At 40.1% G+C, this 15,143-nt stretch overlaps 1 protein-coding gene across 4 annotated transcripts in view; it reads right to left on the bottom strand.

Annotated features, from left to right (window-relative positions):
* The window catches only part of LTBP1 (latent transforming growth factor beta binding protein 1), a 228,609-nt gene that overhangs the window by 124,041 nt on the left and 89,425 nt on the right, over nucleotides 1-15,143 (bottom strand). For 2 of the 4 annotated variants that reach the window (XM_008700245.2, XM_008700246.2), the window contains exons 7-9: nucleotides 7,455-7,622; nucleotides 4,526-4,753; nucleotides 2,400-2,422 (exon numbers count right to left, since the gene is read on the bottom strand). In XM_008700245.2, coding sequence (XP_008698467.2) covers nucleotides 2,400-2,422; nucleotides 4,526-4,753; nucleotides 7,455-7,622 — 419 coding nt within the window. The remainder of the gene's footprint in view (nucleotides 1-2,399; nucleotides 2,423-4,525; nucleotides 4,754-7,454; nucleotides 7,623-15,143) is intronic. The other 2 variants (XM_008700247.2, XM_008700248.2) reach the window with 1 other exon arrangement.

Below are 15,143 nucleotides of genomic sequence, written 5' to 3'. Positions count from 1 at the left end.
CTTGAAAGCCCACTTCCGGGCTCTATTTCCCTTTTCATTCTGTCCTAACTTCAATTATCTCCTTTTCTGCTTTTTATAAAATAGATATCCTGCCCGAGTGTCTCATCAAAGATCCAGTTCTATAGGCATGAGTATTTACAGTGTGACTCCATTTAGATCTTCCAGCATACCTCAAACTCATCCCCTCCAAAGCCCTTCAGGCTCTCATTCCAAGGTCTGCATTTCTGTCAATGCCAAGGGCGTTACACCATCCAGAGGTTTAAAATCACCTTGTGGTCCTTGCTCTTTCATTCTTCATTCAAAGCCCTGCCCACCTGCACTGCTCCTTATGTTTGTTGACCTTTCCGTACCCACAGCCCCCATTGCCCCAGTCTGGACACTCTTTCTCATCCTGTTTATTAAAATCATCTCATTGGTCTCTTAAGCTCCCTCTGTCTCCTTGTCTCAGTTACTCCTGCTGTGATTCATCTTCTAGAAAGACTGAGCACTTATTACTTTTTCCCACATTTTCCCTTCTTAAGAATACAGACTAATCTTTCACTGCCTATTAAAGGTGACCTTGATCAGTCTCAATTGCAGCCCATTTCCTGCAGCCCATGGTCAATGCCAGCAAGGAGCAGACCAACCTCAGGTGTTTATGCACTCCTGAAACTTATAGACAGAATTTCCCCTGTCAGCACGGGGCAACAGACTTCCTAATCAATGCTACTTCTCCATTTGACAAGTAGAGTCAAGTGAGGACCGCAGTATCCTGCCACTGATTACAACTGCAGTTTGGATTCCAAGTCTTTGAAAGCAGCCCCAAGTTCTCCTAACCAAGCCTCTCCTGCTCTCCCAACTGACCTCTTGCTGTCTCCTCCACCTCACCTTTGCACATAGAATTTCCTACCCATGGGCTACCCTGCTTTCTCTTTATCCATTTTTAATACCATGAGACCTCTGTGAGGAGTCAAGACTGCAAAGACTATGACTGCATTTTTCCCACTGCCTCGTCTCAAAAAAATTTACAGTGTAAGTATACAGGAAAATGTTCAGCCCCTCTTTCAGATCCTTAATGAGAGTTACCATAAACTCCATCCTCAACAGTGAAGAAAGCAGAGATTATTAAATAAGATGGGGTTATCAGGGAGCTGGCTAGTCTATTCATGTACTTCCACATATCAACGAGAACTGAATTCAAAATCAACAAAATTGCAAACTACTGCACAGCACTGACCTTTAGAAACACAATCCAGGAGCTGCAAATGTGCGTATAAAATACGCATATATGTTGTACTTCTTTTGGGGTCAATATAACAACATTCTTCTTTTTCTTTTTTTTTAAAGATTTTATTTATTTATTCGACAGAGATAGAGACAGCCAGCGAGAGAGGGAACACAAACAGGGGGAGTGGGAGAGGAAGAAGGAGGAGCCTGATGTGGGGCTTGATCCCATAACGCCAGGATCACGCCCTGAGCCGAAGGCAGACGCTTAACCGCTGTGCCACCCAGGCGCCCCTAACAACATTCTTCTTTGTTGGGTGCTGTCACTCTAAAATTCTACTTCCTTGTTGTCTGGATTCTTTCAGCACTTAGGTTAGAATTCTGAAGTTATCCTATCCCATATTCATAAGCTAAAAATTTTTAAAACTCTTTATAATGATTTATATGTGTTCATGCCATCTAAATTCTAACACTTGCCATTCTTGTCTACTGAGTGACACATAAATATATGAAGATTTAATAATGATCTAATTTTCATGTTATTAAAGAATCAAAGCAAGACTCAGGGAACAACATTACATAAACAGGACTTAGATCCAGCAAATTTCTATATTTCCTATGAATAAATCTCACAATTCATGGTCCCATTTTATGCCAAAAAACCAATAGGCTGACTAAATATTACTCTGAAATTTCTAAGAACCAATATTCTAGTATTGGATTGTAATTTCCAAGGGCAAGCTCTGTTCTTTTAATGTGATCAAACATGCACATTAAATTTTAGTTTACTTCAGAAGTACTTCACTCAGTATATATGCACCCCAAAAATTCATAATTGCATACACACACCAGAACCTTTCCTTCCATCCACAGTCCAAGCCATGAATTGACATGAATTCTGTTTAAGCCTCTGATTCCATCAGTCCCACCTTTTTCTCTCACAAGAATTTAAGTTCCACGAGAACAAGGAGTTTTTTCTGATTTGTTCTCGATTGTTTTCCTAACACTCAGGATAGTGCCAGTTATATAGTAGGTACTCAGTAAACATTTCTTGAATGAATGCCATATTTCCTCAAACCAAATAATGAATAATAGGCATGTTACTGTATTTAAGTCTAAAAAAATCCACATGTATTCTAAAAGAAAATCATTTGGACAGTAAAAAAACAAAGACTTGCAAATAATGAATAAATTACCTTCTCAGGGGGTGCAGTTGCCACTAAAACCAGAAAAGAAAGAAGGACATTAGCATAATTTAGGTCAATCCACCACATAATAGATAAATTTTTAAAAAGCAATAAAAGTCCACTATCACTCCAAAAGGATTAAGAATCAGATAAAATCAAATGCAGAATTACGGTCGTCTACCATTTTAAAGAATTTTACACATGATCAACAGAAAAACTCTCCATGCTATATCATTCCTTAACTACAAAAGTTCAGGTAGATGTGATGAAATTCTTTCCAACTTCCTCATTAACTGAAAAGGTTATAGGAAACAATACTTTCTGGTTCATTGTTTTATGTCTAATCTCAAATTTATGAAACTTCCCACATAAAAAAAATTTTTCATTAATTGTCCACATACTTATCCTTAACATAATATATAATACTTGATGTTAATATTTAAAAAAGAAATCCACTTATTTCAGTAAGAGATCTAAGACTGGGTACTGTACTCCTAATCTTTATTGAAACCCTGTGAGCATTGTCAGTAAGATAAGCTAACTAAATTAGAGAGAAAAAAATCACAAGCCAATAAAACCTAATAAGAGATTAGCATCAATATGTTGAACAGATTATATATTACACAATCATAACATTATTGTGAAGCAGTGGTAGTGGTTATGCCTTTGTATTTAGAAAGACTTGTTTCTTATTAATCAGTCCTCAATATTAGTCCTCACGCTTATGATTAACAATTACTGGGTTTTTTTTTTCATTAATCATCATCTCCATAAACATTAGTGTACAGTGTTGGTAGATGCCTGACTTCCAAAAGCAATCAGGGCACCAGATAGCTTATCACTGCTGTTATATTTCTGTGGTTGGAAAAGTCAACCAACTGTCTGTCCTGCTTAAGCCACCAAGAATGTCTTGAGGCAGAAGCTGGGCCAGAGCCTATTTCCTCCTGCCTGTGCAGAGGATGACTAGTTGCAAACATCTGGCCATGATACCCCAAGTGTAGAGGAGCAAACCGGTCAATACTGTCAATTCTAGGTGAGGTTCTACTGCTCTGCCTAACAAGAAGGGGCCACGAGTGGGAGAGTGAAATAAAACAGGCTAGCACACAGAAAGATTCAGAGCGGTGAAAAAAGACCTCTCTAGAAGGCAGCTTTGCCAAGCTCCTGACTCTCCACTAACCTAGATACCTTTTCTCCTCACAAAATCCATAAATGGGCACTCTAAATTCTGACCAATAAACTGTGAGAAGCCAACAGAAGCTTCATTAAAGAAAAGATATATTCTGTACAAATCTTTATTCCTTCTATCTGGGGTAAACATTTTTATGGTAATAAAGATATTCAAGGAATTGAATATGCTGGCTTATATGAAGAGGCACACTCAAGTCAATTGTCTCTAGACTCCTAGAATATAAAGCCATACCCACTTTCTTGGAAAAATGTGCTCCTTGGCCCCATTACATACTCTTCATATGACATTTGGCAAGCCATGTCCCCTCTCTAGGTCTCAGGCTTCTCAGAAAGTCAATGAAAGGACTGCATGAGGGAATTTCTAAGATCCCTTCAACTGACTTTTCTGTCCTCCTTCATTGGCCTTCCATTATCCCTGTCTGTTGCCTTCTATTTCACGGAAGCTCAGTCAATGCTTTAACTTCTTTAAGTCTGTGGATTCCACTTTGTTAAGTACATAACTATTTATTAAATGGCCCTCTAGACAAATAAATGAATTAGGACTATTCCCTAAACAATCTAAATTACCCTTAGGAATAAACACCAAGAAAAAGTAGCCCCCAGCATGTCCTGAGATCATCTCAGAATATCGTTACCTGCTACAAACAAATTATTCTAGAGAGGTGGTTCTCAATCAGAGGTCATTTTACCCCACAGGGACATTTGGCAGGGCTGGACACCCTTCTGGTTGTAACAACTGGAGGGGGGAGGGTGCTACTGGCATCTAAAAGTTCGAGGTCAAGGAGGTTGCTGAACATCCTACCACGTATAAAGAAGCCCCTCACTCAGAATTATCCTGAAATGTCACTAGGTCTGAGGTTAAAAACCCTGTTCTAGAAGGGAATTAACTGGGAACCCAAAGACATACAAGACAGAGGGTTGGGTCCTTGATCTATTTCCACTCTCACCTTCTGGCTCCGCCACTCCTGGCCCGTGTTCCCGGGAGAAGGTCAGGGCCTCCACTGGCTCTTCCTTGGCTGGGAGAGGTGGAGGATGAGTACTTTTAGCAACAGGTTGAGTGTTCTTTGGCTTGACAAATACAGGTCCTTTACCTACATGGTGATGGATTGGCCTGCGTCTATGAACGCCAGAAACCGTATAACCCATTCCACCAGGACAGATTTCCTTAAAAGCAGCTAGATTTGGGATGGGAAAATATTCCTTTTAAAAATCTAAAAGTGCAAACTTATACAGAGGAAAATATCATGATGAGTATTTCTTAATAAATCGTCATTAATATAGTTACATTTAAAAACTTCAAAAAACAGATGCATAATGCTTGAATTTCTGTTAAACTTGCATATTTACAGAAAAAAACCCAACCCTTTCTTTTACTCAACATTTCTCCATCTGTTAATTCCTTATCAGTATTATATATATAGCATATATAGCATATAGAGAGCATATATTTATGTATATTATATATATCAGCAACCAATTAGGAGATACATATGTACATATTCTATATTTAATTTTCTCTATCATATTATATATCACATATATGAAATATATGTAATATATTAGGAGGTTTTTATGTACGGGAGATACTATATATATTATATATATTTCATAGGGTATGTGTGGAAGATCAGCAAAAACCAGGCTTTCTTCTTTTCCTCCTGCTCTGGTATAATTGCATTAGTTATTAACAAGGACCTCAGTAACTCTCTAAGCTAGATGACCAGCAAGAAGGTTAAAAAAGAAAAATCAATCACTAGTCAGGGAAATGAGACGCTGAACTTCTCATAATTTGTTTCCAGTCGAAGGATCCAAAGGACTCAGCCAGAATGGAGCATATCAGCTGATATTGTGAGGCTGGTGAAGAAGGACTGCAAAGGGGAGTGTTTTTGAAGACAGAGTCTCAGGATAGTGGGAAGGAAACCCACAAAGTAAGACAGACATACTAAAGAGATGATGGATAAAAGTCAAGAACAACAGGACATGCCAAGTTGGATTGGAGTTATTTTCAAAAAAAGGGACGAGTAGGGCAACAGCCTGATCTTGACCAGCTGGCTTAATTATCCAGAGGACAAAGAAATGTTCTGTGCCCCAGGACTGCTGTCCTTGCCAGGAAAGTGGTCTTGCCTGCTTAAAAAAAAAAAAAAAAGTAGACTGGGCACATAGGATTTGCTAACCTCCACTGCATCATCTCCAGGAATAAGTAAAGGAGAAAGACGGGGGTGGCAAAGCAGTGTGTGGCCTGAGAAGGAAAATCTACCTAATCCCTTTGGTGTTGGTATTGGAGGCAAGTTACCAAACGCAGACACTAAGGAGCTTATGGTCAACTTTTTTATTTCTAAGTTTTAAATTGAAAGTAAAATAAGTCATTTCTCACTTCTACTCAAAAAGAGATCTCCTATTGAATGTTCTGGACCTAAAATTAGTTCTCAATAAAAAGGAAACTCTAAAATATTCCTTGAAGCACGCTAAAACATTGTTTGTCTAAGGATCACACATTAAATGGTGGAACCTCATTCTTAAATTTAACTATGAAATACAATTCTTACTTGAAAGAACAGATGTTTCCAGAAGAAAGCATGTTTTCCTATCAAATATCTGCAGTATTAATGAATTAAATGTTATGAAAATCACCATATAACCAAAAATCGGGTAAGTACAAAAAGTTTGTCTTTAATATTATTTTCAGATTTAGTTACTGGATGTTATAGAGGAGTCGCCCTGTGTTATATTCACCATCTTGATTTATGCTTCACGTAAGAGGTACAAAGCTATTAAAACTGAACTTGAAGAGAAATGGATCTATAAATTATGAAGATCATTTATTTCATGGATTATTACTTTTTAATAACCAGTAGTTCAGATCCCACAGGCGGATATTAGGCCCTTTCAGAGGTATCTAAAATCACGCAGTCTCCAAAATACCATCAACGTTATACTATCCTGTGCCTTACTGATTCTTTCTGAGCCTAGCCACCAATAAAGGTGGATCATGAGATTTAAATTTATATTTAAACCTTGTCTGTTGCTTTGTAAGCTACAGCTTTAAGACATACAATAGTCCTGTGAGAGCTGATGAACTTCCCTAGGGGGTAAGCATCTTATCAAATAAGCACCTGATGAGACTTTTTTATGGCCACCACATGTCCCTGAAATAGGGACCACTCCTCCTTTGATAATATCATGCCCAGTATTTGCAGGGTGTGTTTCCTTCTCTTCCATTTAATTCTGCTTGATCCTGCTTGAGAAGTTGAGGACTCCTTGGTAGGAGTCAGGCGCTGAGAGAAATAGATTTACCCTTACGGGGCATTAGGCAAATATGTACCAAACTAAAGTATAAAGAATAATCAACTTCCATTAAAATTCTGACTTGGAAGTTCCTCGGTGCACTGGCAGGATCTGCCCCTGAGTTACTAATCCTCACAGCCAAATTCAGTCATGAAGATAATTCCCTCCATTTCCTAGTGGGAGAAGTGATGAGCACATGTTCAACCAGGGAGAGGGTGAGTCAACCCGCACAGTGGCTCGTGACCGTGCACGTGACATGAGGCCAGTCATTAGGACAGCACATGGCCCAGCAGGGCCGCTGGTCTCTTTACACTTTTAAATACCAGACTTAGGGTCCCACAAAGTAATGGCTTTTCTAAACATTCAAGAGGAAGTCTCATGTTACACAGAAACAGGAAAATCTCTGCGTGTCATCTTTTGCATTGATTCAACCTCCTATGGTCATGGTTTGTACAAAACTGATAAAAATACATTGTATGATTAACATGTCAATTAAAAGTTGGAAACCAAAAATAACGCAAGCTGCCAAAGTCCTTCTGTGTCCTTGTGTAGCTGGGAAGGAATATGAGCGTACAGCTGGTCATGTCTTACCTGTGCCTGGAAGGGGACATTTCTCACAGTGTGGGCCCCAGGCCTTGCCCACACTACAACAGCAGAGCTGCTTGGTGAGGTGAACAGACAGAGGGTGCATACACTGCCTTCCGGAACTGACAAGACGGTAACAGGGCCCTTTCTCTTCAGAGATCACAGGGGTATCCGCTGAAGCAGAGAGATAAGGCCTGACGTCACCCAAGAAACAACAAAAGACTACATCGACTTTTCTTGTCATAGTAAAACAAACCTTAAAGTCTAGATTAGACACCATACCTCAGAATAAATTTGTGTAGATTTAGGGCATCGCCTTTCCTGATTTAGAGTCCGTTTACCAAATATGTTTTAGAATCAGGGCCCCAAACGTCCCTGTCCGTATCTGGTCCCTTCTTCCATTCTAGCAAGCATTAGATCAGGTATGTGCACATTAAGTACAAAGAAACCATTTCAACCAAAACCAGCTGCCCACCTAAACCTAGGTACCTATTATCAAAATCACTACGCCATTTTCTTGTATTTAGCCAAAATAGAGGTAGTTCTAGGGCAGGGTTTGGTGAACAACCAGGCACTGTGAACATCAGGAACTCAACACTGTTGATACTGAAAGCCAGCTGTTGCCCTTCTAAGGGCAGTAAGAGTTTGCAGGGCCTTGCTGTAGGCCAGTCAGCAGTGGATGGGAGGCAAGGGGGAGCTTCTGACCTGCCATGCTACACAGGACGGCACACCAGAGAATGCAACCATGTATTCGGTCCCTTAGAAAACATGCAAAAGCACACCAGCCCATAATCACCCAAGACCTAAGTCCTATTTCTGATGCTTCTATTCTAAGTTTAGTAGATAAGACTCCATTAATCCAACAGCTAGACACTCTGCTGAGCACATAAGGCAAATATGAGGATAAGATAGGGTCCTGCCTTTGAGAAGCTCATTTTCTAATGTAAAGGTGAGCCAGTTCTAGGCCAAGTCAAACTGTTGAACAGACCACGTTTGATGGTTCCCTCTTTATCCCTTCTTCCATCCCAACCAAAGTTCTTCTCTACTGTATCACTGTCCAGATGAGGTTTTTCCAATTCGCCTCTCCCTTAACCAATTCCTCTAGCTCCTGCTGCTTCCAAAATCACCTTCCTTTCCTGTTCAGATCTCAATTTTCATTCATTCTAAAAGTACTGACATCTTAGTTAGATGCTCTAAGAAAGAGTCTGATCAAATTAAGGTACCACAACACAGTGACAAGAGCAAAGGTTTGTAGAGCCAGACAGATCTGGATTCTCATGTTATGTCTACTACTTGCCAGTCAGACAACCTACAGAAGTCACTGGGGCTGTGATGGTTAATTGGATCTTGCAGCTTATGATATAGAAAGTAGGTATTTGGTCAAACACAGGTCTGAAAGTTGCTCAGAAGGTATGTTTTATGTGAGATTAACATTTATATTTGTAGACTTCGAGTGAAACAGATTATCTCCAGAATGTGGATGGGCCTCATCCTAATAGTGGAAAGGCCTTAAGAGGAAAAACACTGAACTCTCCAGAAGAAGAGGGAATTCTGCCAGCAAACTGCCTTCAGATCCAAGCTGTAACACTAACTCTTCCCTTGGTCTCCAGTCTACCACCCTACCATGTGGATTCTGGACTTCTACGATCACGTGAGTCAATTCCTTTATTTTATTTTTATTTTTTGAGTCAATTCCTTTAAAACCTCTTTCTCTATCAACAAGTGCATACACACACTGGTCCTGTTTCTCTGGAAAGAACCCTAACACACTGGGTAAGCTTCAATAACTCTCACCTATAAACAATAGGCTCAACGTGCAGATTAGAAATATCATATGCTAATAAACCTTTGGTACAGAGTAGACACAAAATACATGTCAGTCACTCTTTTTAATAAAAGTATGTATCTCCATCCTCTCAATAGGCATTTGTACACAACTTGATTGCTGCTCAGCGGCAGAATTTAAGCAAAGTGAAGATATTAAAAAATAGTTATTATTGGTGAACTGAAGCATGGAAACAGGGGATTGAGGGGAGCAAAAGAGACTTTGCTGAAGCTACAGAATTTATGCAGTAAGTATGTCTAATAAGGCTAGTTTTGTCTAGGGCTACTAAAAAAGTGCTAAGAGAGAGACGTTTGAGTCTTTTCCTCTCCCTTCTCCTACTTACTTTCTGGAATCTGTGTAAGACAAACATGGTAGGGCTTAATTATACTACTAACTACATTAGTGTTAGCTCTAAATCCCAGGAACAAGGGCCATTCAGAGCACAGCAGAGAGTTTCCTCAAATCCATGACATTGGCTAATGGCGACATTGACTCCCTTCCACTTACTTCTCCACCCTCACTTCTTTGTATCCACCTCACCCTCACACCCAGGCCATTGATACTGTATCAGGCACCATCCTTGTTACATTCAAAGTGACCCCCCCCATTCAAGGACTCTACTTTAAAGAAACCTCCTACCATGCCTGTCCCCAAAATTAAACCAAAACTCCACATCAACAATTCAGCGTTTTAAGGGATTACTAAGTGCGCATGTGTGAATTTTAAGAAATCACTTGTTAATTAAAGTGAGTTGATAGTTGTTGAGATCTTGCACACTACACACACACACACACACACACACACACAATTTTGGGTATTTTATCATCTGGAGAATAAAGATAGAATTCTAGTGAGCTAATTCTTTCTAAACAAATCATCTATAGACTTTTGTCTTCCCATCAGACAGCTTCCAAAGGATTTCAAATGGGGATTTTTAGGAGAGTAAGAGAATCATTGGCTTATAGTCATCAAGTTAATTGTTGGTGAGTATGAGTGTGTCAGACCATGTTCTAATTAGACATGCCTCACCCCAACAACACAAAAGGACAAGAAACTAAAAAAAAAAAAACAAAAAAAAAAACAAAAAAAAAAAAAAAAAAAAAAAACCACTCCTTCAAAGTTGGGAGACAACCAAAAAGGAAGCCATTGAAAAGGTCTAGCCTACAAACCTCAGTTTTATTGGTGCTCTCATGATTCAAATTTTCTTTGATCTACAACCATGTGGAGGAAAAAGTGTCCATTTATGCCTAAGATTTCTAAAAGGGTGTGCCTTTTTAAGCCACTCCTATTTTAACACCTACATTATCTGTCATTCTTTTACCATTTCCAATCTCTCACATGGCAATTCTACTTATCTCTAGCATTTTCACATTCTAGTCAACATGACATGTAAATCCAGAAACAATATGCTCTGAATTATGAAGTTGAGTATCTTTAGCCACAGAATGGAAGGCTAGTCATAAGGGGTAATTCATTATACGCTATATTTATTATTTTAAAATATGGCACACATGATCATATATTCTCTTGAGTCACAAGGTTTTATGTTACACTAAAAGAAATCAGTATTGCCAAAAGATTTCTAAAGAGTAAGTGAAAGTGGGTATGGGATGGAGTACTATATGTAGACACACTGAAACAGTGGTTTTTGCAGATTATATTTTTGCAAGATGCATTGCGACGATTAAGGTGGAAAGATTCAGATACTCTCTATAGATGGAAACACATTTCAAGACTGTAAAACCTATTGGAAATGCCACATCAGTCAGTCAAGAACACAAATCTTTAGACAAGGCAAGAAACAACAATTGTTGGAGAGGATGTGGAGAAAGGGGATCCCTCCTACATTGTTGGTGGGAATGCAAGTTGGTACAGCCACTCTGGAAAACCGTGTGGAGGTCCCTTAAAAAGTTAAAAATTGAGCTACCCTATGATCCAGCCATTGCACTACTGGGTGTTTACCCCAAAGATACAGACGTAGTGAAGAGAAGGGCCATATGCACCCCAATGTTCATAGCAGCAATGTCCACAATAGCTAAATCGTGGAAGGAGCCGAGATGCCCTGCAACAGATGACTGGATTAAGAAGTTGTGGTCCATATATACAATGGAATATTACTCAGCAATCAGAAAGAACGAGTTCTCAACATTTGCTACAACATGGACGGCACTGGAGGAGATAATGCTAAGTGAAATAAGTCAAGCAGAGAAAGACAACTATCATATGATTTCTCTCATCTATGGAACATAAGAACTAGAATGATCGGTAGGGGAAGAAAGGGATAAAGAAAGGGGGGGTAATCAGAAGGGGGAATGAAACATGAGAGACTATGGACTATGAGAAACAAACTGAGGGCTACAGAGGGGAGGGGGGTGGGGGAATGGGATAGACCGGTGATGGGTAGTAAGGAGGGCACATATTGCATGGTGCACTGGGTGTTATACACAACTAATGAATCATCGAGCCTTGCATCGAAAACCGGGGATATACTGTATGGTGACTAACATAATATAATAAAAAATCATTATTAAAAAAAAAATAAATAAAAAAATAAAAATAAAAATCAAAAAAAAAAGAACACAAATCTTTTCTTTCTTAGCTAGAGATATAGAAATCACCAAAAGTAATAAACATATAGCTCCATACCCTTGTCTTGAATCATCACCATATAGCCAATGCTGATGGCGCCCCACTTCCAAAGCACAGTATGAAGGAAAGATACTACGGTTCTCTTATTTGGGTTCCCCAGTAGTGCATCAAGCAACTTAATTATAGGGATATACAATACATTCTGATCATACTTTCAAAGACATCTTCCACACATGAATGATAAGTATCCTTAAGCAGATATACATTAATCTGGCACTTACAGGAAGCTAAAAAATATAAAAGACTTGAGAAGATGGCATATAGCTAGCCTGTTTTCAATCCCCCCTGCTCCAACACCAATAACCTCATTCATCTCTTGGATGAATTGCACATAAGAGTTTCATCCCTTAAGCTTAAAACCCCTGTGGGAACAGTGTTGGGAGGTAGGCAAAATGTTGATGAGGAATCTGAGAGATGAATTTGCTGAAAGAAGAGCCAACAGACACCCTTTTTGGGAAACAGGTTATTAAATTCTGGGAGAACCAAAATAAAGGAAACCATGATTCTAGAGACAGTGCAGAGCGACACCATCTATTCTATCATGTGGCGAGTAAGACTAAACAACAGCTCTCCTTAAATAAAGAACTCGCTCCCGTCAATTCAGACTAGTTTCTTCTTCCTGATTCAAGGCTCAGCTTGTGGAGTAAAATCCAGCTTCACATGTGGGCTTTACCAAGTAAAGGCTGTGTGACTTTTGGCAAGATCCTTATTAACCCCTCCAAACCTCCGTTTCTTTATTTCTAAAATAGAAAAAACAGCCACATAAACCTCATGGATGTCTTGGAAGTATTTTATCCAGTAATGCATACCAAGTGCTTATCACTTACTAAGTGCGCAATAAAGATGTTGACATCACTGCCCTGGTTTTTGCTGTTACTATTATGTAGGGGCAAACACTTTGCAGAGACATGTCTGTCTAGCCCCCAGCCATGATGCTACAAGACTGCTAAGTAAGGGAAGTGAAAGACCTAAGCTGGGATGGCCACAGAGGAGATGGAAAGACAAGAGAAGGTGCAAGACAGGTTACAAAGATTAAAGACTTTCCTGGAGACCAAAGGAGAGGACAGAGTCAAAAGTGTCAGAGGAGCTCCCAGCCTGACCGCCTGGAAAATGGTGTCATATGCACAGAACCACTAAGTCAGGAAGGAAAGGAGGAAAGGGGAAAATGAGGAGGCCTACCAGTCATTTACTCCATCAGCTGTGTCAAACAATGATCTCGAACTATGCTGTCTGATACATTAATGCCTAGTCACATGCTACTGTTTCGATAAAATTTTAATGAAATACAATTTAAAATTCAGTTCCTCAGTCGCACTGCCCACATGTGACTAGCATCTGCTACATCAGACAGCACAGATACAAAACATTCCCATCATCACAGAAAGTTCTACTGGACAGTGTTGATACAGCCCAAGAGTAAGCAAACTCTTTTTTTAAAAGGCAAATTAATAAATAGATATTTTAGACCTTGTGAGCCCTACCATCTCTGCTGCAACTTCCCAACTCTGCCCTCGTGGCATTAAAGCAACATGAGACAATATAGAAATGAATGGGCATGGCTGTGTTCCAATAAAACTTTACAAAAACAGACAGGGGACCAGATTTGGCCCATAAGCTGTATCTTGCCAACCCCTGATCTAGGACCCTAAACTTAGAGGCACAAAGCCCAGTTTTACATCTCAAGAGTCCCTGGGGTGCCGGGGTGGTGCAGTCAGTTACACTTCTGACTCTTGGTTTCGAGTCGGGTCCTGATCTCAGGGTCGTTGAGCCTGAGCCCTGCGTCCTGCTCCACGCTCAGCACAGAGTCTGCTTGAGACTCTCTCTCCCACTCCCCCTTCCCTCTCGTGCTCTCTCCCTCTCTCTCAAAAATAAATAAATAAATCTTTAAATCTCAAGAGTCCCTTTACTAGCTGTATGATCTTAAGAAGTTGTGTAAACTCCCCAGGCTTCTGTTACCTAATGCGTAAAATGAGAATAATACATATCTCCTTAAGATGTTAGGGAAATAAAAAGATACGATGGGCATAAACATGACATCTGTGTCATGTCACATCTCTCCAACCCCTCTATTTCCAAATTAGCATCCAAGCCATACGGCAAAAATGCCATCAAACAGCAAATAGTCAGGCTCAGAGAGTTTTCATCTGGGCATTTTTCTACCAAGCCTATGCACACATCTGCAGCTCTCATCCTGGAGCTCTTGGAGTCCCAAGAAAATTGCAGCTCAGAAAGTCAGAAAGTTTCCTTATTCTAACTGCAAAGGTTTTTACACTTCTCTCGGATTTGCTCTGACAAATCCTAAAATTTCCCCTTTCCCCCTGGAGAGGGAGGAGGAGGTCTGAAGGACGCCGAGGCAGCATCCGAAGGCACAGACACAGAGGTCTGGAGCGGCAGATGCCAGAGCCCCCCGGCTTTCTTTCTTTCAGCTCTGCTAAGTCAAGGGCAGAACGCGGGCAAGGAGAAAGAGAAATGGTTGCAACCTTTGGCCAGAGTCAAGGAATTCTGAGGGTGTTCACTTCAGTGCATTTGAGAACAGGGAGAGCTTCCCATTGTTCCTCCGCCATTGCCAAGTGCCTTTCTTTGCGTTCGGAGTCAGCCACACCTTTCATGGCCTGGTTATGCCCTAAACTCACGCTGCCTGAACAAATGTGGTCAATCGCTTCCATTTGCTTACGTGTTCTATCTGTGCCTGTTTTTATACCTCTCAAAAACAGATATTCCAAACGTTAAGTAACTCCTCCTCTCAGTGCCTTTGTGTGTCTGGGCACGTGCATGTGTTTGTGTGTGTGCACGCGTGCATCAGTATGTGTGACCCCCAGTCTCCTTCTGCTATTTCCCCATGACTATTAAGGATACCACCATCTTGCCAGTACTTTTTGCCCTTACTCTGTAAACATCACCTTCTTTCCTGATTCTTCTCAACTGTTTTCAGACTTCTGCACTCCCCCACCCCCACCCTGCATTGATTTCTTCAAAATATAGTTCATAAAACGAATCAGGCTAGACTAAACCAAGTCACAAATCCTGAAGGAACTCTACATATCTGTGATGTTACATGCGGTAAACTCAGAGGAAAGAGAAATAAATCTGCCACTCAACGCTGGTAAAGATCCCGGTTTTAACTTAACCTCTACAACTGGAGCATTTAACTAGTAACAAACCTCTCTTAATACTTATCATTTCAGCTGTTGTAGCTGAACCATAAAATTGAATTATTTATT

Source organism: Ursus maritimus, unplaced genomic scaffold (assembly GCF_017311325.1).
Source record: "Ursus maritimus isolate PB19 unplaced genomic scaffold, ASM1731132v1 scaffold_6, whole genome shotgun sequence".
NCBI lineage: Eukaryota > Metazoa > Chordata > Mammalia > Carnivora > Ursidae > Ursus > Ursus maritimus.
The sequence above is the reverse complement of the archived record's forward strand: the minus strand, read 5'-3'. Positions and strand labels throughout refer to the sequence as shown.